The 24,833-nt window shown below is 27.6% G+C and overlaps 2 protein-coding genes across 2 annotated transcripts; one reads left to right on the top strand and one right to left on the bottom strand.

Annotated features, from left to right (window-relative positions):
- Positions 1–8,093: 8,093 nt before the first annotated feature.
- Positions 8,094–9,906, bottom strand: LOC107024561 (scarecrow-like protein 32). Its single transcript, XM_015225554.2, has one exon. It carries the CDS (start codon positions 9,687–9,689, stop codon positions 8,400–8,402), a length of 1,290 nt encoding a protein of 429 aa, XP_015081040.1. The 5' UTR covers positions 9,690–9,906; the 3' UTR covers positions 8,094–8,399.
- Positions 9,907–20,725: 10,819 nt separating this feature from the next.
- Positions 20,726–21,532, top strand: LOC107025361. Its single transcript, XM_015226153.2, has 2 exons — positions 20,726–21,220; positions 21,316–21,532. The coding sequence occupies exons 1-2, from the start codon at positions 20,856–20,858 to the stop codon at positions 21,371–21,373; spliced, it is 423 nt and encodes a 140-aa protein (XP_015081639.1). The 5' UTR covers positions 20,726–20,855; the 3' UTR covers positions 21,374–21,532.
- The last annotated feature ends 3,301 nt before the right edge of the window (positions 21,533–24,833 follow it).

Below are 24,833 nucleotides of genomic sequence, written 5' to 3'. Positions count from 1 at the left end.
AAACCAAATAACATAAAACTTATGGTAATTATTATACATGAATAATTTCTCACTAACCCACAACCAAACATGCCATAGGCCTATGGTAATATATACATAGTTATAGACCCAATAAACATCATTTTTATACTATAGTACACTACTAGATAGTTATTCTAAAATATTATGGGAGGAAAATATATAACTTTAAGCTAAATTTTTAAAATGATGAGTGAACTAACTTCTAAGTAACTAATTTATTTTCTCGAAAGAAAATATTTTTTAAATTTTCTAGTGTTTGATTGATCAAAAATTTAGAAAAAATATTTTTTTAAAAGTAAGAAGAACAAATTTCATAAATAACGTTATTACTTACTTATAATATTTCTTTGTATACGCTTACTATATATATATTTTTTTCATTTATATATTTCGAACTCACACACATAAAAAGTACTCATTTTTCTAAAAAATATTTTCGTTCGCGATAAACACGGCCATAATTTTATTAGATTACACTAACCTTAGTTTCATGTATCAGTACCTTTCAATTCGAATTAAAGGTGGACAATAACAAAAGTGAATTTTAAACTAAAGGGTCCACAAGAAACATATAAGGTCCCTAGCTTCATTGTAATCTCATATTAAATCCAGCCATTTTGTATATGCCAAAATCCAAATTAAGTGACAACAAACCTATATATATAAAAATATATATATATATATATAAAAGATACCACAAAAAGAGATTTTTTCCTGTTTGTAGAGAAATAATATAAGTAGAACCCACAATGTATTGGAAAAAGTTAAAAGCATAATCTATGACAATCTATTTTGAATCAAACAATTAAATGATTACAAAATCAAAGATAAACACAAAGTTACCAAAAATTAGGGGAAAATACGAATAAATATTTTTTGAATTCACATTCAGGATCCGAAGTTAATATTAGAGCTTTAAAAAAGTTTGAATTTGCTATAGCCTATCCAGATTAGCGCTCCCAACAAGGTATTTTCATATCTAAGGCTCAAATAAGAAGCAGTCCATCACTGCATCACAACTCATATTTGTCACGAATAAATAATTAGTCATCCTCTTTTTAAGAAGATCCAAACATACAAATCTATCGAGATTATTCTTCGGTTCTCCTTTTCCACGTAGAAACATTTTCTAAAAATTTAATAGCAACTGTATTTATCATGTGTTTATGTGCTCGATCAAAAATTAATATATAATTTAAATATCTAAATGCGACATATTTGATAATTTAAATGATTATCGATATATTTGCGGATAAATAATGTGGGATCACAAAATATCAGCATATCTTAGCGGGGCAAACTTGCAACGGTAGTGACTTACTTTAGTTCGAATAAATTAAATGGAAGCTCCGTTTAAGTTCTTCCATTTTGAATTGATTATAATTTAATACTAATTATAATAATCAGCTAATTATAGTTATTTGTGTTGCAAATTATGTTCATAAATAAATAGATGAGAAAATATAAAATATTTTACTATCATATGTATATAATTATATTATACATATTATAAATATTACATATCTTATCACTAAATAAGAGTTTTTTAAGTGTCTTGCACTTAGATGTATGTATTTTTGCTATCACATGTGTAAAAAAGGAGAGAGACGAGCGAGATTCGTATAATCTCATATGTACATGTAAATATATTACATTAGATATATGTATCATTGAATACATGCATCTTTATGTATCTTGAATGATGTGCAAGTTTCTTGTATCTAAAATAAAATATGTAATATTACGTATAAACTAGATAAAATATATCTAAAATAATTAACTTTTAAACTGATAAAATTTATATAAATTCACTAAAATAAATTGTGATGTTTCAACACAGCTTAACATAAGTGTTCTCAGAATTGCTTTTATTTATTTTGTAGTCCATCGACTAAACTTTGAATTTGGCATTTAAAGTGTAGTTGATGTCATTATTGCAGTCAAATGAAAATCATGTGGCACTATTCAATAATCGCAATGAAATCTTAAATGCAGTCACATTTTTATTTAACAATCATTGTTTATATAACAATATTTTATTCTAATAATTAATAATATATATTTTTTTAGAGTCTGTCTATATTGTTATGTTATAGTTTAGAATGGTATTTTATTATAAATAATAATAAATATTTACAATATTTTAAATGTAATTGAAATTTGAACTCAACTAAAGTTCTTTAACACGTCCAACACATCTTAAATAAAAAAATATTATGATGTTGTTGTTTTTAATTTTTATTATTGTGGTTTTTGAATCATACTCTTCAACATCATAACTTATAAAAAATAAACTAGTTGGAATGCAGAATATCAAATAATTTTCGTTCAGCAGAAGTTTATATCTTTATAATGTAACATAACACAAGTTATGCAACTTAATATCTACAAAATTTATGTCAAACGAGATAAAAGTTTCATTCAAACCTATAAATTATGTCATAAGAGGAATAATTTATTTATACAGATTAAGACGAGCGAGATAATTTTAAAATTATGTTGAGTGATTTATTAATACTACGAAACGTATATCTGATAACTTTATTCTTGATGAACTTATATCGGACAAAACAAAATTTCTATAAACTCATGCCTAAACGAAATTAGGTCATAAATATGAATACATTTTGGATAAATTTTTTTATTATGAGCAGCATAGAGAAAAATTAAAAGTCATTGGCAAAAAATAATCAACCACCCCAAAAAGGAAAATTCACGCAAAAACTTCAAAAATATTGAAGTCATTAGACTAGCTATATAACTTACAGAAATGACTATAGTTATAGAGTTATTAAAGTTCAATCGCTATAAATATGTTATTTACTAAAAATAACTATAGTTTATGTCTATATCTAGCTGTATTTCTTTTTAAAAAAAAATATTTATATAATAATACATTTATAATTTATAATGCGCTAAGTAAGATATTTTTAGGTATGTTAAATAACTAAAATTATTCCTAAAAATTTGTCAGTTGAAATATGTAGTCTGAATTGACAATCTAATATTGTTTATTTTGAAAATTCAAAATATTTAACTGAAGACAAAAAAATTTAAAAAACGAGAACACTCGTATGTTTAAAAAAATATATCTCAATATTATAATTATACATATGAAACAATTACGTAACAATCAACTAGTCTTTTATTATATTGTATTTTATACTTATACTTGAATACAAACACACATGAAAATAATAATATAATAGTTAAATAGACTTTATTTCTATTGTATTTGAAATCTATATTTGAATAAAGGTACAAATGGATTTAAATTCATAACTATCAATCGACTTTAATTATACGTATTTGATAATTATATTTGAATATAAATATAGAGAAAAACAATTATATAACTATTAAATTGCTTTCATCTATAACGTATTTAGTACTTACATTTGAATATAAATACAAGCGAATAAATTATATATATATATATATATATACACACAAATATGTACATTTAAATTCATTTGTATTTAAATACATATACATATATATTCATATTTGAATACAAAATACAGATGAATGAATTCAGAACAAACATAGTGTTTTGATTTAAAATACAAATGAATACAATTAGTTAACTATTAATTTGCTTTCATCTATGACGTATTTAGTACTTACATTTGAATATAAATACAAGCGAATAAATTTATATATATATATATACACACACAAATATATACATTTAAATTTATTTGTATTTAAATACATATACATATATATTTATATTTGAATACAAAATACAAATGAATGAATTCAGAACAAACATAGTGTTTTGATTTAAAATACAAATGAATACAAATACAAAGCAAAAGATGATACTTTGTTTGGTCTGCCATTAGAGTATACCCTTGCTAGCCTCTTCTGGTTTGTCATGAGAGTAAGAAGTTTTGGAGTTCCGTTTGGTTAATTCTAATTGAAATCATAGAAATTATTGAATGACATACACACACAAATTTTTTTTATCTCAAACCGAGTTCATTGTAATGGAGAAAATCTTTAACCGAAACCCAATGAAAAATAGAAGAAACATATAGATGTATACAAATATAATCTTCATAAAAATAAAAAGAAAATGCAGTTAGAATATACTTAATGAAGATGAATCACAAAAAATTTTCCTACAATCATGCAAAAGGATAGTGAATCGGAATAATTATTTTTTTTTTGATGATTTATGAATATTGAAAGAGAAATCATTGAAAAGGATAAACATGTAAACCAACACCGTAAAACATGCCTTACATAATTGATTAGGCATGTACAAATTACTTTGCTATTTAATATTTGTTAATATACATATAAAATTGGAAAGAAATGATTATTCATGTGTAATTGATTAACTTTACTATTTAATATTTAATTATATTCATATAATATAAAATAAATAAATTATAGCTATTTATTTTAAATATACATATTGATGTTTGCTATATCTTATAATTTTTCCTAATTTATGGACAACTATAAATAGTTGTTATGACATTAATCATTAAGGTATACATAAGTGGTGGCATGACATTCTAAATGAATTTTTGGGCTTACGTTTTTTAAGTTAGATACTTTTGCATACCAATGTATCTCAAACATGTATATATGTGTATATCAGTAAAATTAGATGTGGATTTATAGTGATATACATATAATTTACAGGTGGTTTATATTATTGTTTGTCATAAAATACGCTGGAAATCAAGCTCCTATTACCTTTCTTGTCTCATGTATGTGTATATCATTAATGTATATTATATATATATTCACAAAATGTGCGTGATATACAATAAAATACATGATATACATCATCTTATTTGGAAAAATATGTCAAAACTAGTGTTCTCCAAAGGCCTTCCATTTTCTTGGCCACAAAGAAATTTTCTGTTTATGCTTAAATTTGTACATAATTCAACTACCCACAATTCTTTTTGAAACCCTTAATTAGGGGTAAAAATGAACCCAATCATAGGTAATCCGTCTAATTCGTCCAAAATTTTAAGGGTTGGGCTCAATATAATTTGAATTGGATTCAATCTCAACCCATTCAAGCTTAATCATTAGGAGAATTCTCAATTGAACCCAATTCAACTTCTAATTTCAACCCGATTTAAAATTATTTACTAAGTTATGTTCCTATATCAAATGTGTGAATTATTATATATTTAACATCTTTTAGTACTTATCTAACAATTTGTTAACTTTTTATAAAAAAAATCTTGAGCTGAAATTCGGATTGTGATTATAAAGTTAAATATCACTTTGTTAAAACTATTGAGATTAATCGAATCAAATTGGGCGGGTCGAGATCAACCCATTTTCTAGCCCATATGAACCCAACTCATTTGAATCCAAAGTAAACTTAGACGGATCAATACCCAGCCCGATATCTATTCAATCCATTTTAGCATCTCCAATTTCAACTTAATCCGTCAATTTGACATCCCTACCCTTAATATCATGCCTTTGTAGAGCTTTTGAACACATTTATGATTTCTTTGATTTTCAATATATCAAATAGTATACAAGCTTCATTACATGGCCTGTTATTTATTTCCTGAAATTTCTACATGCTTCTCAATCAACATCACAAAATATTGTTAAGTTTAGTCAGTTGTATACAATAATAGATTTTACATAATGCATAAAATTACACCATTTGTGGCAAAACACAAGCATCAAATGATCCTCAATAAAATCATTTTCAACTTTTTCTTGATGTGCATCTTCTTGCATCCAACAGTCTGTGAGGACTATACTAGAATTTAGAAGTATTATTTAAAAATAATTAAACTTTAAATAGAAGGGTATAAATGACCAACCCATGCCATTTCTAAATTTTAAAAAAAAAACATAGTGGCTGGTTTTGGTCCTCATACAAAAAGACTATTAAAATGCATATTTGTATGCGCGGATTTATTCCCATACAATGTTTTCTTGACTGTTCATTATGATTAACTATCTAAATTCATTTAATCATAACAATATCTTTCCTACCACAAATAATAACCTTGAATTCATAATTTAAATTCAAGGCAGAGCTAAGAGTTAAGTCTTGAGAGTTCTTTCGAATCCTTTTTAGAAAATTCCTTTGATTTTTTGAGGAGTTTTCTTTAATTTCTAATAACTTGTTTCAAGACTCGAGTAACTGAGTATGAGAATGATGAAAATGTATTCTTGAGTCTACATTATCATCGAGATCCTTCGTATCATGAATCATAACTCTCAAATTCATAATTCAAATTCAAGAAAGAGCTAAGAGTAGAGTTCAAGAAAGTCTTTCGGTTCAATTGTAAATCCTTTGAGATCAATTATTGATTTGGGCTGAGTTTTGATGAAATAAGTATGAAAATGAGAAAAATCATATACCTGAATTCCATATTGTTATTTAGACCCTCAAGTCGAGTTGTTCATGCCCATAAATTTGGCATGAACTTGATAAGTTGAGTATCTTTGAGAGTAGTAGTATCTTCAAGGTCTAAGTCTTGAGTATTGAGTTCCTAATCATTTAGGTATTATATTCCTAATCATGGGGCTACTATATGTTACCCACGAGGTCCTTGAGTTGAGAAATTCATGTATATACACTACAACAAATTCGATTATCAGGAACAAATAATTTCATCACTAAAGTATACAAAGACGATTTAGTGCTTCATCGGTGAAAATATTATATTAACTACAAAAAGAAAAATCATCCCCAAATCCTTAAGCAGTTGTGACAAATTTATTTGTCGTAAAAAGTACGTATATCTTTTTTTTACTTAATAGTATGTTTTGTCACTAAAAAGGTTATTACTGCCGACAAAATTATATTGTCGCCAGTTATTTTACTTCAACCGGTGACAAAATCGTCTCTATTGTTAAATGTATTTTGTAGTTGAAGAAAATTTGATTTCGCCAGTAATGACTATATTTTATATACAAAAAATTATTCTGTTCTTTAATATATATATATATATATATATATATAACCATCAAAGAATATAGTGCATCAACATTAAGAGATATTGCTTCTCTCTTGACCGTATATCTTGATTTTGAGTTTTGGATATAAAAAAATCTTAATAGGGAGCGCTGTATCCGAATAGGCCTTATTTCGACGCAAAGTATAATTAATCGAATTTTCATATGAATATTGCATAATTATTAATTAATCGAATTTTCATATGAATATTGCATAATAATTAAAATTACTATTAGGAATCTATTTTTGTCATCTCTATCTAAATAGTAACCAACTTAAATTTATTTACTTTTCTAACCCAATGTATTGATTTCATGGGTTTCGATTCTTAGCTTCTTATTTGAGACAAAAAAAATAACAATATTAAGTAAATAAGTAAATAATCTACTATAATTAAATAAATTTTAATTTGGTTAATTTTAAAATATAAAATATTTATCATCAAAATATTCTTATTATAAATGTACGTAAATTGAACAGGAAAAATATCATTATTTCTCTTCAATATTTGATTCGCAAAATTTTAAAACTCTAACCAAAGAACTATTATTATAAATTTAGTAAGACTCTTAATTTACTTTAATTTCATTTAGTTTATCTATCTATCTATTTTATTTATTATTTTTTATTTTAATGCTCCCTAATTAAAATATTTTTACCGTCATTTGATACATTTTAAATCATATTTATTTTAGTACAAAAAAATAGTGTTAATGAAACATAATAAAAATAATAAGTACTATTCTAAAAAAAATGGGGTCCTACGTAAAATTTTAGATAGACACATGGTCATCATAATTACAATTTTATATTACCCTCAAAAATAAGATTATTTATAATTTTGTTATTGATCGTCCCTCACTTCACTCTTCTATATAGTAATAATAATAATATATATAGAGAGAAAGAGTTAAAATAAATAAAACAGCCTCATAAATAGATATATGCTTCCATAACTAAAGTAGAGCTCATGCCTCTTTTGAAAAATGAAAATATGATTATTTCTAACACTTCAAAAGAACTTGATATGAGTACATATTTCTCCCTGTTCCTCAGCTTTCATGTGATAGTAGTAGGGCACAAATTGACAAATAATACATTTGTGGCATGGGATGAAATTAAAGTTTTTCTTAGATTCCTAGCATTTTTAGCCCTTGTCTTGTTTACATAATAGCACCATGACAAAAACATATATATATAAAAATAAAAAAGCAAATCTTATATTGTCACTTCTCATCCAATGGACCACTTTGAAAATGAAACTTCATTTCAATTTTGGCCCTTTCTAGCTAGCTACTTTAATTTAAATCTACCATTATACATTTAAAAGACCACTTGCATGTGAAAAATTATAAAATTTAGCAACTTTTTTTTACTATTATTATTATTATTATTATTATTATTATTATTATTATTATAAGCTACTCATGTCCATATGGGGTGGTGGGACTATGACCCAAGATGTTGCATAGACAGAGTTATGACCTTTCCATGTTAATACAAGCATGTCATGTTCCTCTTTTTTCATGCCCCATCCACTTGCATGTTCATCCAACAATGACTTCACTTCCTTTATTGTTTCTTCACTAAAAGGTACACTCATGTAACCACTATTTTCCATCCTTTGTGAGAACTTGTTGCAACTCTCTAATCTCTCTATCCTTTGGTTCCCTTCAAATCCAATAATGTTTTCAATTTTGTGGCCAATATCAGCTTCATAATCTAGCCTTTGCTTACTATCCTTAGGCAAAAATGTCTCTAATGCATCAAAGGGTATCCATAGATAGTTGAAACATGTGGCAATTCTTGATGTTAAAGTAGTTAAGTTTCCCAAATCACAATCTTCATCAACAATAGTCACAATACAAGGGTTTAAATCCTTAACCCTATCAAGAAATATGTCGCGAGACGAAAGTGCACCCTTAATTTGTTCATCATCATGTAAGTACCTTAACCAATTCTGGCAATTCACAACCAAAGCTTCATCATCTCTAATTTGAAGAGTTGAAGGATTCAGTTGGCTCAAGAACATCTCGTAGTTCAAGTCTTCAATCACATGGAATTCAAAAGGAACATCTCTAAATTTCGCGAAATTTGCCAAACGATGGCCAACTTCTTCACTTGACACATTGAGCAATGGAGGAACTTGTGGTCTCCATGAAGGCACCGATATTCGGAGAGAAGGAGGACCCTCAGGCCTCTTAGCAATTGCATCAATGAGAGTTGGCCATTGCATACAATGAGTGATACTAAAATCTAATATGTGAACTTTTGTTTGCCTTTCAATGGCCTTATAAATAACACTATTTGATGCACAAAATCCAAATCTATGCCATGGGATGAGATCCACATACCCTGCTAGCTCAGTCACACTCATTAATCTCCTTTCAAGGTTACTACTTCCATGTAAATTTGTGGCATTAGGATAAACCCTAGAAGCCCTTGAAATTAATGCCCTAAGGAACCATGATGTGAGTCTTTGATTTGGATCTCCATTAGAAGAAGCCAAATTGTTGAGCACCCACATGACTTGTTGAGCCAAAGTTACATCATTGTTCTCTAAGGCACTTGCACAATGAAGTAATAGTTTCTCCAAACATGCTCCATCAAGGCTCCCAATGCATCCTTGTAGTGCTCCTGCTAGAGAACTTTGAGAGTTGTTGAAAAAACTAGGGTTTTGGAGGGGAATGGTTGTAGAGTTCATTGAAACTTGACTCTACTATATATAATGCTAAACACAATAAAATGGAAGCAACGACCAACTTGAATCTAAACTATACGATTGATCAGATCAAGTCTTACTGAAATAGGATTTCCTTTTTCATGATGGAGTGATGTATGACTAAGTATTATATATAAGGAATTAAAAAAATATGTAAGGTTTTGTTTTATTTACGTGCATGTAAGTTTGAAGAAAAATATGGAAGAAAATGAGTAATCAGACTGGAGATATATCTTATATATATAGATGAAGCTAAGATAAGTTTTAAGTAATCCAAGAAAAGAGAGAGGGATTAGTGAAAGAGTACTACTAATATATATACGGCTGGAATATATTCGATGTATTTCAATATAGTACCAGAGTAAGTAGAGATCGATCAGGAGTATCAAAAAGAAATTTCACAAGCTTGAACTATGAAAAAAAATAATTAGGTCTGCGGGTGAAGAGTCGTGTTAAACAAAAACAAATAAATAAAAAATTGCTTTATTTAATAACTTAAACGTTTAGATAAGATAGTCAGAGATTTTAACATTCTCCTTACCCAATTACTTTCTTACTCTTTTGTTAGCAAACAAAATTGTTTGTTTGATTTGAAGATCTCTAGCTATTTGGACCAAGGTAGAACTCTATAAATTCACCCTAAAATATTAGATTAATTAACATGCATGTACTATAAGGACCTAGTCTCTATAAGCTTGAAATCTAATTCAGTTTTTTCATATTAAGTAATTAACCTGTTTTTCATTCTTTTTTCTATTTGAAGGGAATTCAAATTTGAATACTCTTTGGTGTGTGGAATAATATTACTTTAGAGAACTTCATCAAGTAAGTTGATTACCAAATTTTGCTAACAACCAAAAGGTTGGTGAATAGTTTTTTTTTTATGCGCTGTTCGGAGATCATATTAGAGCCCCGATTAAATTTGGATGGCGCACTATAAGGCCCATTCAGGAGTAGCGATTTTGTTCATACCCAGAGCTCGAACCGAAGACCTCTGATAAGAATGAAACACTTCTATCAGTGTACCACAACACATGTTGATTAAGGAGGAACTCGTATGGATCGGGGGAGTTATTATTCCTTCATTCTTAACTAGAATTTTCTATTCGTACTTTGAAAATCGTGTCACACGTAATAAAGAATATTTCATTTTTAATGTAAGACTTTCATGATTTGAATTAATCGAGCCTTAAAACGAATATAAGGGGAAAAAACATTGCAAACTCTTCTAATCATGGTATGACAATATTCCTTCTTAATCTCTACAAAAAAACAATTGACAAAGTAAGTTGCCGCACTCCATGTTGAGTACCATGCATTTAGCATTGGGGTCTACTATATGCAATTAATTATATTTTGGTAGCACTAGAAGCGGAATCAGAATTTAAAATTTAGTTTTGTTTTACATTACTGAATTTTCAAAGTAATAATTTATATATATTAAGTATATTAATTTAGATAAATATATGATTTGAATCAAAATACTGAATTCGATTGAATTCATATTTAACATGAGCACTAACTCCGCCCTTGTTGGTACGTAGTCTTCGCAAGACACAAATAATTTTGGCATTATTAGTCATGACTACGTACTTAAAATGGAGAAAAGGTTAAAAAAGCTGCCTTAGCCGGCCATTAGTTTGTCTAATTAAGCTAATGATGGATTACTAAAACTATTAAATATAACATTAATTTCTTTTAATTAATTTTTATTGTTGTGTTAATCCAGTTTTCTGTTTTGAGTTTAGTGATTGATGGTACCATTCATTCCCTTCCTTTCACAAACATAATCATCAAATTTGATTTGTAGTGTCAACTAACGCCACAATATAAGACAAAATCAACATCTTGTCACATATAAGACCAAAACAATTTTTCACTTAAAAATGTAACGGTGGACAATGTTTTCGAAGGAGTTGATTTCTGAGACGGTAACTCGGTTAAACAATATTATTTTATTGAAGAAAATTAAAATCAAGAAGACGAATATATATATATGGATATTAATGAAAGATTTAACTAGAGTGAGGAAATCTTGTTGCATCTTCTTGGTGAATAATAGGACAAATTTGTTATTTAGTGTTAGGAATTTATGTCTAGCTAAGTTGATCGTTTCAAATTTAATTATATTCCTAGTTAGGAGAGAGCCAAGGTCTAAACAGAGTAAATTCAAAAAATAGAAAAATAAATATGTCAAGAAGTAATTCAATATATATCTTTAGTTAAAATTTGTTATTTCTTCGTGATAGTTATTAACACTTAAAATAGTTAAAAGAACAAAAGATGATGTGTTTTAAGTATTTGACATGTTGAATAAAATTCAATCACGTCACATTGAACGGTACAAAGTCCTCCGGTGTTTCATATGTTTAGGAACTTTTCGTCGTCAAGGAGATGAAAAGCTATGTGAAATTATAACTTTAGAGATTTGCAATCTCCCATTGAAATTGAAAATTATCAACATTCCACTTGAGCAATGTTGTGTCCTTTCACCTACTAACTTACAATTAATAGTACATATAGGAAGGACTCTTGTGAGCCAGTGGAAGTTAGCAGTGTACAAGTCAGTAATCTATCTGAAAGTTTTTGCATTATTTCCCTTTGACTGATAGTTGTTTTCATGAAAATGTTTTCTAAGAAAATAACTAGATTTTTTACTTTTTTTTTTATTTATATATAATTAAAAATATGTTATTTTAAAAAAAATTATATTTAATTTAGATAAATATTATGCCACATGGAGTGGGGGTTGTTGTGTGGGGTGTTAGTGAAAACTTATAAGATAACAAAAAATATAAGATTACGACTGAAAATAAAATAAAGAAATAAAATCTATTTAGTCTGTCTTGCTCTCTTTAAGAAGATTCAAGCACACTGCAGCAAATGTTTTCACCGATCCAGCAGTAGTTCTCCTCCAGGATACAACAGCCTTCACAAAAATATAACTCAACAACTCTAGACAAGGGTTGAGTCCAAAGCTCCACAAAAAAAAGAATATTTCCCTTCGACTAATAAAAACTCTCTTTTTGACTAACTCTTTCGCTTTATATTTCTCTTGTATATTGTGTGTATAAACCAAATGAAGACCACCACTATTGGAGGTTGGAAAGGAAATATTCCCTTGTCCCTTTAATTTTTACATGTCAATTTTTTAGACACACCTATTAAAAAAATAATGACTGATATAATGAATTAACCATTTTGCTTCTATTAATTGATAGACTGTCGAATATATTTACTCTATACTTTTTAAAGACATTAACTTAATACTAATAAATTGAGGAGATAATAGAAAAAAAGATGTTCTTCCTTGATTTCTCAAAAGCTATCAAGTAAAAAAATAAATCTAATTAAAAAATATTCGACAAGTAAATAAAAAGGAACAAATTAATGAGGCGCGATACTATTTGTGAACTTATCTAACTTCAATTAAAAAAAATCATTTTGCTCTTTTTAATGAATTCATTTTCTTAAAAACTATTTTTTTTAAAATTTATCTAATCAACGTAAAAAATTTAAAAATATTTTCCTTCCGTATTGAACATATGATGTGAGAGTGAACCGTACATAAAACCAGACAATTGTTCATTGGAGACAAATATAATTGCGAATAACGTTAATGCTAATTTATCCTTAAATAGCCCGTAGCTTAAAAAAAATTAATAATTTGTCATAAAATATAAACACCAAGGAATTTTTTCCGTTTATATATAGTTAGATATATATATTAATTCTGGTAGACTTCACTTTTTTTAATTAATAAAAACAAGCTAACATATACATCATCGGGATGGCGGATGTTACTAAAATATACTTAATTAATTTAATTAAATTATCCATGCATTATGTACTTAATAAACAAAATTATAACTTTATTTTTGTATTATAGATAAAATTAAATCATATGACCATGATGATTGATTATATTTTTTTGTTTGGATTGCTCAAGGCCTTTCTTATATATTCATGGATATACATAGAGTTGTCAATATGGGCTATTCCATTTCATTCGGGCTAATCCATATAGTTTTTGCGATTTAAAGAATCAGGTCAGACTAGCTCATTTTTTGTGTGAGCCAAAAAATGATTGATTCAGCCCGCAAGTGTGGGGCTACGGGCTTATCAAGGTCAGCCCTCTTTTTTTAAAATTATATTTTTTTATAATTAAATTATAATTTAAAAATATTATCATAAATATCGACAAGACAATATTATATAGGGTTAGTGTTACTACTTATTAATCAATTAATACACAAATAACAGAATTTATGTAATATATATTAAGTTTGATTTCAAGTAAAAACATAAATAGCTAAATAGAAATTTAATCTAATTTTTTTCTAATAATCGTAATAAAAGACAAAAACTATGATAATATTTCATAGGTTATGATCTATGTAGTGATTTGCTAGAAATTTCAGAAATTATTTATTTTATATAGTATATATTTTATAAACGAATTTGTATTTAAATTGTAATATTTCAAACTTTAAACAGATTTTGAGCGTAGATTCCCGTTATTTTTAATACTCTATTTCATTTTTATTTTTTGATTAATTATTTGGCCCATGGGCCGCCTCTATTCCTTCACATTTCTCAAGTCCCACAAATCGACAGACTTATTCAGGCCGAGCTAAAAATCTCTTTTCTTAAGTGGGCTCAAAAAATCGTAATCCAACCCTATCAAATCACGAGTCATGTCAGATCGGTCCAACGGGCCTAACCCATATCGACGACTCTAGATGTACCGAAATAACTCCACAATTTGTCATATTTGGAGTTAATTAGCTGTTGAAATTTGTGTGCATAAAAGCTTATAAATATAGTGATTGAGACTGATTCAATTAGTAAAATATATGTGTAGAGAAGTTATAATATATAAAATTTTACTTCAGTCATATAAAATTAAAAATTTTGGTGTAAATAATTAATTTCGAAATTAGTAAAATATACATGTAGGAAAGTTATAATATATTTGTCTTGTTTTTTTGTATTTTTATGTAATTGGAAATTTGGAATCATCAGCGCATTATTCGGAGATTTGATAGAACGATGATAGAAGTTGAGCACCGTATGCAACAACAACTTGATCAATCTTCTTTTTAAGTGATGTTATATGCATTTTTCACTTATTCTTAATCCCACAAAAAGACAAGCATTATACTTATTACTTTATATCACCAAAGAATATGGTGTACGTATAATATCGATATGAATGAAATGTTTCTAGTTCAATCAGATATTATGGGAAAAATATGACTCGGATGCTTCTAGTTTAATCAGAGATTATAGGGAAAAAAAGTTAATTGAGAGAGCTTTCCTCAAATTGAAACTGCATATGCACGTGACCGTACACACATTTCGGATGCGGAGTCTAAAGTTATATATGATTAAAGTTCATACAAAGATAATTGAATTTTAGTCATTTTTGCTTGGACTCTAGTCATGCGTGTGTGAATTTATATATGACTGAAGTAAGGCAAAACTGACTGAATTTTAGTTATATGTGACTGGAGTTTAAGCGAAAATAAGTAAAGTCAGTTACAAATAATTAACCTTAGCTTCAGCTAAATCTGATTGAAATTCAGACAAAAATGACTAAATTTCAATTATATATGACTGAAGTAAGCAAAATTGACTGAACTTTAGTCATGTAGTTGGAGTTTGAGCGAAAATAACTAAAGTCAGTTACAAGTTATTAACCTTAGCTTCAGCTAAATCTGACTGAAATTCAGACAAAAATGTCTAAATTTTAATTATATATGATTAAAGCAAGGCGAAATTGACTGAACTTTAGTCATGTGGCTGGAGTTTGAGCGAAAATAACTAAAGTCACTTACAAGTAATTAACCTTAGGTTCAGCCAAATCTGAATGAAATTCAGACAAAAATGACTAAATTTAATTTTATATAACTGAAGTCAAGGCGAAATTGACTAAACTTTAGTCATGTGACTGGAGTTTGAGCGAAAAGAACTAAAGTCAGTTACAAGTAATTAACTTTAAATTCAGCTAAATCTGACTGAAATTCAGACAAAAATGACTAAATTTCAATTTTATATGACTGAAGTAAGGCGAAATTGGTTGAACTTTAGTCATGTGGCTGGAGTTTGAGCGAAAATAACTAAAATCAGTTACATGTAATTAACCTTAGCTTCAGCCAAATCTGATTGAAATTCAGACAAAAATGACTAAATTTTAATTATATACCACTGAAGTAAAGGCGAAATTGACTAGACTTTAGTCATGTGACTGGAGTTTAAGCGAAAATAACTAAAGACAGTTACGAGTAATTAACCTTAAATTCAGTTAAATCTGACTGAAATTCAGACAAAAATGACTAAATTTCAATTTTATATGACTGAAGTAAGGCAAAATTGGCTGAACTTTAGTCATGTGGCTGGAGTTTGAGCAAAAACAACTAAAGTCAGTTACAAGTTTAACCTTAGCTTCAGCTAAATCTGACTGAAATTTTAATTATATAGGACTGAAGTAAGGCAAAACTGACTGAACTTTAATTATGTGGCTGGAGTTTGAGCGAAAATGACTAAAGACAGTTACAAGTAATTAACCTTAGTTTCAACTAAATATGACTGAAATTTAGACAAAAATAACTAAATTTTAATTATATATGACTAAAGTAAGGCGAAATTGACTAAACTTTAGTCATGTGACTGGAGTTTGAGTGAAAATAACTGAAGTCAGTTACAAGTAATTAACCTTATCTTCAGCTAAATTTGACTGAAATTCAGATAAAAATGACTAAATTTCAACCAAAGGTGTCCAAAATAAGACAAAAAGGATTGAATGAAATTACAGTCATATATTACTAATAAAAATAATTGAACTTCAAATATATGAAACTTCAAATCTTATGTCTAAAGTTAAATTTGATCAATACTAATTTCAAAACACCGTATTCTAAAGTTGTTAGAATAACAAAAAAAAATAAAAGGCCACAAGTTAAATAGGGATGTCAAAAGACAGATTTGCACTTCTCCACTCAAGCCCAAATTTTGAATATGTTGGATACTGGATCCAAGGCCTGTTTGGACAATGAGGTTGGTGTTATTGAGGCCCAATAAAACTGGTCTCCAACCCAATTCAGGAACTTTTGGGCTCTCATCTCAAGTTTTTGTTTTCTTGATATTACACTCTCGTCGTATATTGTTTACGTTCTAGATGTCTAATCTAAAGGTATTAACACGGAAAATAGAATAGGAAAACCTTTGAGTTAAGATCATTGTTCATTTTTTTACAACACAATCACACAAGACGTATCATAGGTTCGAAAGTTTAGAGTCTTACTGCTACTCATTATAAAAAAAAAATTATGTATTTAAATCATCACGTGTAAGAAAATGTTGAAGACATAATTAAATAAATAAAAATATATATTTGCTAATAACTTAAACTTATAAATAGTATAGTAGTAATACATTTCAACAACAATAATAAATAATATATATACACCACTAAATTCAATAAGTGGAAACTATTGATAGTAAGCAAATTAGATTAGAAGATGGAGGTGGAGGTGGGAGGGCCAATGACATTGAATGCATGTTATGATATACTTTATGAATGTAACTAATTCCCATTTTGAAAGCAACAATTGCAATAAGTATGAGTAGAGCATACCCAATAACTATGTCAATTACATAGTGGGGTTTGAGAAAAATCTTGAAACTACTATACAAGTCATCATTCAATCAATAACATTTTCATAAGAAAGAAAATATGGATTGGTGATGATGATTAATGCTCGCAAATTCAGTGAAGAAGTCAGAATTTTTTATTAAAAGAATTTGAAATATAAAAAATAAACTAAAGAAATTTAATATCGATTATATTATTTCAAAAAGAATTCTCTAGGGATTGAGACATTAAAGTACGAAACTTTTTTTTTTAAAATGTGGTCCAAGTGAAATTGGAATTTATTTCTGGATTGTGGCATTTCAGTCCATTTCTATTAAATTTTCTTACATGGAGTGGCACTGTTTAAGTGGTGATGTATGTGGGAACAGAGGCATAGCTACGTGGAGTTCAGGAGTTTGTCCGAACTCTCTTTCTTAAAAAATTATATTATTCATATAGAATTAATTTGTCGATTTATATCTACATATTTAATATTGAGCTTCCTCAACATTAGCTAAAGGCATGGTTTAGTGGTAAAACATGTTCACAACGTTGCTAGTTGATTGTGGGTTCGCGGGTTGAGTCTAACTAATAAACACATGAGATCTTTTATATAAAATATATTTAAAATACAAAAATATATCAGTATAGTTCATCGTTAAAATTTAAAAATTAAAAAATAATATGTATATGAATTTTATCGGAACGAATAGTGTGTATGCAGATTCTGTGGGCAAATATGGACAAGCTTTTGGAATTTCTCACATAATACATATCTTCTTCGAACAATTTATAAATATACATTAAATATGTTATTTTATGAGATATTGCGGTGTACTATTGTGGTAGTAATCCGTAAATATTTAAATTATTTTTGCGTCAAATATAAGTTAGATACTTCTTATAATCTGAATTTTCGAGAAGAATTAAAAATTCCACGATAAGCGGCCACTATTGCTTTCATATTTTTTTTTATGTCCACTAAACATTTAAGAATTATTAATTGTTAAAATGCAAGTAGCAGAATTAAATAAAAAAGTTTGTACACTCTACCACGATTCAACGATAAATTATCATTATTATTATATAGTGCTTTAATTAAAAATAGCTCCACTACCTACACGTAAATGACTTTAGAGTGTAGACATAATTAATAATTAAATTAGTATTTTTAATCTTTTAATTATTGATAAATTTTAATTTTTATGATATTTGATTGTGTATATGTAACATTTAATTATTTATAGCATGCACTTTGATTTCTTTACTCGTGAATATTTATAAATTTTCATAATAATTATCATTCAACTATATAATTACATAATTTTATATTAAGGTTGTATTGTCATTTCATATATTTCTAAAAATAATTTAAATATAGTGTATCGTTTACTTGAAGGGATTAAATATATATATATATTAGAATTAATTAAATAATATAAGCCAATTTCCCAATTACAACTTAAGTAAGATAATAGATAAGATAAAAATGAATATAAACCCATCTGAGTTGCGTTGTAAAAAATAAAAATATTATTTTTAATATAAGAAGTTTTGAATTCAAGTTTACGATATTAAAAAAATAAATTATATGTTAAAAGTGTTTTTTCCGTCTTAAGTTTGAATAAATCTTAATTTAATTAAATTAAAACAGAGACATAGAACACCAAATTAAAAAAAATACTTCATGTTTAAGATTGCAGCACGTTATCTATGTATTGACTTCATCTTGAAATTATTTTTATTATCATATTATTGTTTCTCTAAACGTTATTTTTATTATTATATTATAGTTTCTCTAAACGTTAATCTTTTTAAAGTTTTGTTATTAAGCTGATTGACTTCCATAACAACTTGACTTTTTTTTCTTTTTTTGGGTTAATTATAACAACTTGACTTAATAGTCTGTTTGGCAGCTAAGATAAGGTGTAATTAAGATGGTTCCTTCTGTCTATTTCTTTTCGAATACTTAAGCTTTTTTCAATAAATTAAAATATTTACTTCAAAATTTAATTTTAGAAAGTTAAAGTATTGCATCAATTATTATTATTTTTATAAATGTAATTTTAAATAATGGTAAAGAAGTTAGTACTTACTTATTTGTTACCTAGAGAAACAGAGACAGCACTTCCATTAAAAGTGGAAAATTTGTTATCAAGCTGATTCAGTGTGTACTTTGCATTCTTCAAAAATTAATTAAATACTTATTTTATTAAATTATCCTTTTTTAATGATAATTGGTTTCAAAAAATTTTAAAAATTGACTACCTAATTTACAAAAATATACTTATGTAATTTATTTTAAAAAAATTTAACTAAGACAGGCAAATAAATTATTTTTTCTTATATAAACAAAAACGAACTTAGGGAGCAAATTAAGGAAAAAGTAGTATGAATTAAGGATGAATATTTATTTATATAGAGTGTTAAACCTGAAAATTGATGTGTAAAAACAAATTAATAAAATAAATATATACATTTATTAATCACATTCTAAGTGATTTGAATGTATGCACATGGCATCCATCTATTAATCTAATATATTTTTTCTTATTTTATTGTGACATATTTTAACTTGATGATATTTAAGAAAAAGAAAGACTTTCAATTGTTCCACGAAACAATTCTTAAATATTTATTAGTTGATTGTAAATCATTTTATTAAAGAGAAAAGAAAATTTTGAAATAAAATTATTTTTATTATGATTAAGTGAGTTTTCTTAGAATAGATTAAAAAAGAAAAAGAGAAATAGCATAAAATGGAACAAAATGAAGTATAATTTTTTATCCTAAGTAAATTAGCAATAAATAACATTCATAACTATCATTAGAAAATGTGTTACAGTAAATGATAGAGTTATTCATTCCTTAACTAAAATTTTCGTGCTCGAATTTAAATAACATTTTATCTCAAAACTGACAACAAACTTCAATAACGATATCGAAAATTGATATAAAGATAATCTCATATTTAAAAAATTACCTAGGAATATCACTTATGTTTGTTTTAGGACTACAATATCATCTAACTTTGTTTATTTTTCTCAAAATATACTTGAAACAAAAAAATACTAAGTGTCATGTCACGTTATTTAAGTTATTAGCAAATACAAATAATGTGACATGACATCCTAATAGGAGAGAGATAATGTATTTTTTATGTCAAGTATAATTTGAAGAAAATAGATAAAGTTGAATAATATTATAGTCGTAAAACAAACATAAGTGATATTATTAAATAATTTTTCAAACATAAATGACTATGTAGGAAAATTAGTCGAATATAAAACGACGTGTACATCTATTTTGTAGGAGGCCTAACTGCCCACTCAAACTGCAGCATACAAAATCAGGGTACCCACCAACACCACACACATATTACACCGCCGTTACTTTCACATAATCACATCATAATTTCTCTCACTTACACACTATAAATACATGAACAACCCAGTCACTGCCTGGCACCTTAATAACCTCTTCATAAAACTCTGCTTTAATTCTCCTTTATTATGAAATTTCTACCTGAATTCGCTTTATGTTGGGGCGGTGCAACCATCACCCCGACAGCGATCAACGCCGCTATTCCCGAAGACGAGACGAATAGCGGCGAAGCTACGATTCCCTCCGCTGTGGGCAGCGGAAGGGGGAGAAGGATAGTAAAATCCAGAAATGGAGCGAATTGGAAACCGGCGCTTCGAGTAATAGCAGAAGAAAGAGTGATGTCTGATATTGTTGTTGACCGTAACGGTAACGGAGGAGGAAGAAATGAACGTGCTGTTGTTCCTCCGTCATCCTGCGCCAAATCTGCTGCTAAAATTAAAGCTAAATCGATTTCTAGATCTAAATTATCACCTAGACACGGCGACGATTATTGGTATGTAATTAATCACGTTGAAAAAAATTCTCTCTCTACAAGGAAGTAGAATTGTGGAATTTTTAGCTAATTTTTTCTGTTTTTTTTTTTTGCAGGAAATCGGCAGGTCCGATGGCCGTGCCGGCGTTTGCTCCGACGGCATTTTTATTCTGAGATTTGTAATTATGTTGTAGTATATATGAATGAATGAATTGTGAATATCAGTGATTCATATTTTCGGAATTTTGGAGTATATATTTTCTCCCTTTTGTTTTATCTTTTGTACTAATGTTAATTGAGATCATGGAATAGAATTATTCGTGTTTATTAGAATCAGTATTGTAGAACTGTTTATGTTGGATTATTTTTGCGTAAATTTTGATGGATAAGATCGGGCTAAGAAAAGAAAAAAAGAAAATTGTGTGACAAGATCTCAAATCTCAAATGAATTAACTATACGTAGACTGTACTTGAATTTTTCAAAAATAATCTTTTTATTTTGGCAAATTAAACATAGAGTCTATTTCCCCGAAAATTAACATTTCAACCTAACATTTGATATTGATAAAGGTTAGCTTTAGTTCATATATAATTTGCACACAACACCCCACTAAATATTTCAATCATTTTGATATAGTGATTACACAATACTATAATATAAAAGTATAGTAAATCATATTATTTCACTCGAAAGTTATCATGGAGATTTTATCAACTCCAGACCAACTTAACTATTACTATCAAATAAAGAGGCGTTTTCTCTTTAGCTTTTAACTTAAAAGTTGGTAAAATTATAAAAATAATTTTTTAAAAGTTAAAAGTTAAAAATAGGTATTCTTACTTTCGTTTTAACTTAAAAATTGAAATTTGACTTTTTAAAATATACTTAAAAAAAAAATAACCTAAGCCAAACAAGCCCTAAATAACTTGAAATGTTTGACATACCATATATGAAAATTTGAATTGTATTTTTTTGGTTTTCCATTCGATTCGATGTTTGGAGCCTACATTGGAACTTCGATTAAATTTGGATCGCACACTATAGGGTCCATTCGGGGGCGCTCCCAACAGAATTTTCTCTTTATCCAAGGCTCGAACTCAAAACATCTAATTAAGGGTGAAGCACTCCTATAGTGCACCACAACCCATATTGAATATCAAATAATTATAAAATTAAATCAATAAAAGCAATCTCCTATATCTAATTACTTATAAAGAACATAATTTTTTCATTTGAGCTTTTCCTTATACATATATTTTACGAAACATAAACATCACATGGATAAATAATTCGATAGCTATCGATCGGATAACCAAATTCTAAAATTGAATTTGTGAGAAACTGAATAAGACAATTTGAGATGCAATATTAATATGAACACACACTAGATTCTATTTTTGATATTTTTGCTTGTTAAATTAGAGGCAGTGTGAACAGAATTTTCTAGAAACAGATTAAATAGAGTGGAGCCACAAATTATAAATGAGATAATTAGTGAATAGTGATTATCATCACGTGATGGCCAGTTACGTTTTTTGTGGTGAAAATGAAATTGAATTTCCCTCAAAACCATGGCATTCAGTAGAAGCACATTCATTTATTAGATTTTTATCTCTTACAATTTAAAATCTATCTAACCAAAAATAATTTGGGCCCCAAAGAAATTGGACAGGTGCTACTACAAAATTTATGAATGATGCTGACAAATTAGAGTCATCGTTTTTAAATTCATCACATAAATAGAAAGGTCATATTAGCTATGGGTGTCTTCGGTATCAGTGACGAATTTGATATTTTCATTGAAAGAACTTGAAAAATAAAAATACAGTGTCTATCATTTAAACTCAAAAATCTTGAGGTGAATTTCGAAACTTCTAAAGCATTGAGTTAACTCGTGTTTAAGGGATTCAATGTAGTTCTTTTAGGGTAGTCGGATGAATATTCTCGTCTATTCCTAGATCTATCCCTATTTGATAAAAAAATATTCTTTATGAAATATATTTTCTTGAAAATGTTTTTACAAAAAAAAAAAAAGTGGATTTCTTACTCTTTTTTGTGTGTGTTTGATACGTTATCAAAAAATATTATTCAAAGGATATTTATATATAATCAAGATATAAATATTATAGGAGGTGGTTGGGAGATACGGGTACGGGGTGGGGTGAATGGGGTCTACGGGTGAGGTGAAGATGAAGCATGTTATTACAGGGTGAAAAGAGTTCCATCAATGTGGAACGTCTCTTATGAAATTTGTTTTTTTTACTTTCATTAGGATAATTATATTTCTCAATTCTAAAAAATAAAAAATAACAAAAGTTATTTTTTCTAAATGAAAAAAAAATTAATCAAACGATTTTTTTTAAAAACACCTTCCTCACTAATTATATCAATTCATTGAAGATATAACATGCCCCAAAAATAACAAACGTCTTTTTTTAAATAAGAAAGAGAATTACAAGTGCGAAACTAAAAAGTCACCAACAAGATAAAAATTCAAATAATCAATCGACTAAGTTATTAAAATTCACCTTACATACGTTATTCAAATCCGACTCGGATATATTGTCAAATGCATTATATATGTAACAAACATAACTTGATCTAAAATAAGAAGATATGCTCCAAAATATCTTTACATGTTATATCTACATCCTAAGTGGTCTTCACATTTGTCTTCAATATGTCAACTTGCACCTTTTGCATAAAAGAAAACATAAATTCTCCTGCAATTATTGAACGTAAAGATGATTTACACAGTTAATTTGAGTACTTTCTAAAGACACAAATTGACATAAAAAAAATAGACACATTCGTCCTACATGTCAATTTTGTGTCTTACATGACGTCCTACGTGTATTATGTCATTTAGGATACGTGTGTCTACCTGTTCCATTTTATATAATTTTAAGTGTTTACTTATGCAAACTCTAAATTGAAAGACATGATTATACATTGAATCTAAATTTAGAGTCATGTTTATGTATTACGCCTAAAAAATTTGAAGCCAAATTCATAACTCAAGATTGGTTCATCTCTAACCAGAGTTTCACAAAGAAAAATTAAATTTGGCTTTGGGCCATCCATCTGTATATCATATCCAACAAAGATGACAATTCTGAGCCTAGTGAAAAAAAGAACATAAGAAGAGTCCAACAACAACTTGTCTTAAAAAGGCCTTTTAAGAAAGAGGCCTAAGTAATTTCCCAGAAAAGATGATAAGTTTCAACTCAAATATGTACCATAAAATAAGAGCAGCTTACAAAAATGATTATAGTTATAATAGAAAATTATGCAAAATAGTTAATATTTAGTCTATATTAGGTACTATAGCTACAGTTTAAGGAAAGTGTAATTCGCGGCTACATTTTTTCTAATTTTTGCTATTTGCTTAATTTGTATCATTTGTTTGATTTTTATAAATCTAGAATTTGTATAATTCGGCTTCTAATTGTATAAATCCATGATTTTGTATATACTTACCTTAGCTATTTTTATACGATTTGTGAAAAAATTATAATAAATTACCTCGTTTTTTATACTGGCAAGTGAAATATACAACCACAATTCTGAAAAATTCCTAAATGTACAAATATAGAATTTGTGTAATCACAAGCAAAATATACAAACACGCAT

The sequence above is a fragment of the Solanum pennellii genome, chromosome 7, assembly GCF_001406875.1.
Source record: "Solanum pennellii chromosome 7, SPENNV200".
Classification (NCBI taxonomy): domain Eukaryota; kingdom Viridiplantae; phylum Streptophyta; class Magnoliopsida; order Solanales; family Solanaceae; genus Solanum; species Solanum pennellii.
The sequence above is the reverse complement of the archived record's forward strand: the minus strand, read 5'-3'. Positions and strand labels throughout refer to the sequence as shown.

What these genes read in the sequence shown, in the direction of transcription:
- LOC107024561 (XM_015225554.2), bottom strand. Translation starts at nt 9,689, where the DNA reads ATGAACTCTACAACCATTCCCCTCCAAAACCCTAGTTTTTTCAACAAC.
- LOC107025361 (XM_015226153.2), top strand. Translation starts at nt 20,856, where the DNA reads ATGAAATTTCTACCTGAATTCGCTTTATGTTGGGGCGGTGCAACCATC. An exon ending in AGACACGGCGACGATTATTG is followed by an intron (nt 21,221 to 21,315) that starts GTATGTAATTAA and finishes TTTTTTTTGCAG; the next exon opens with GAAATCGGCAGGTCCGATGG.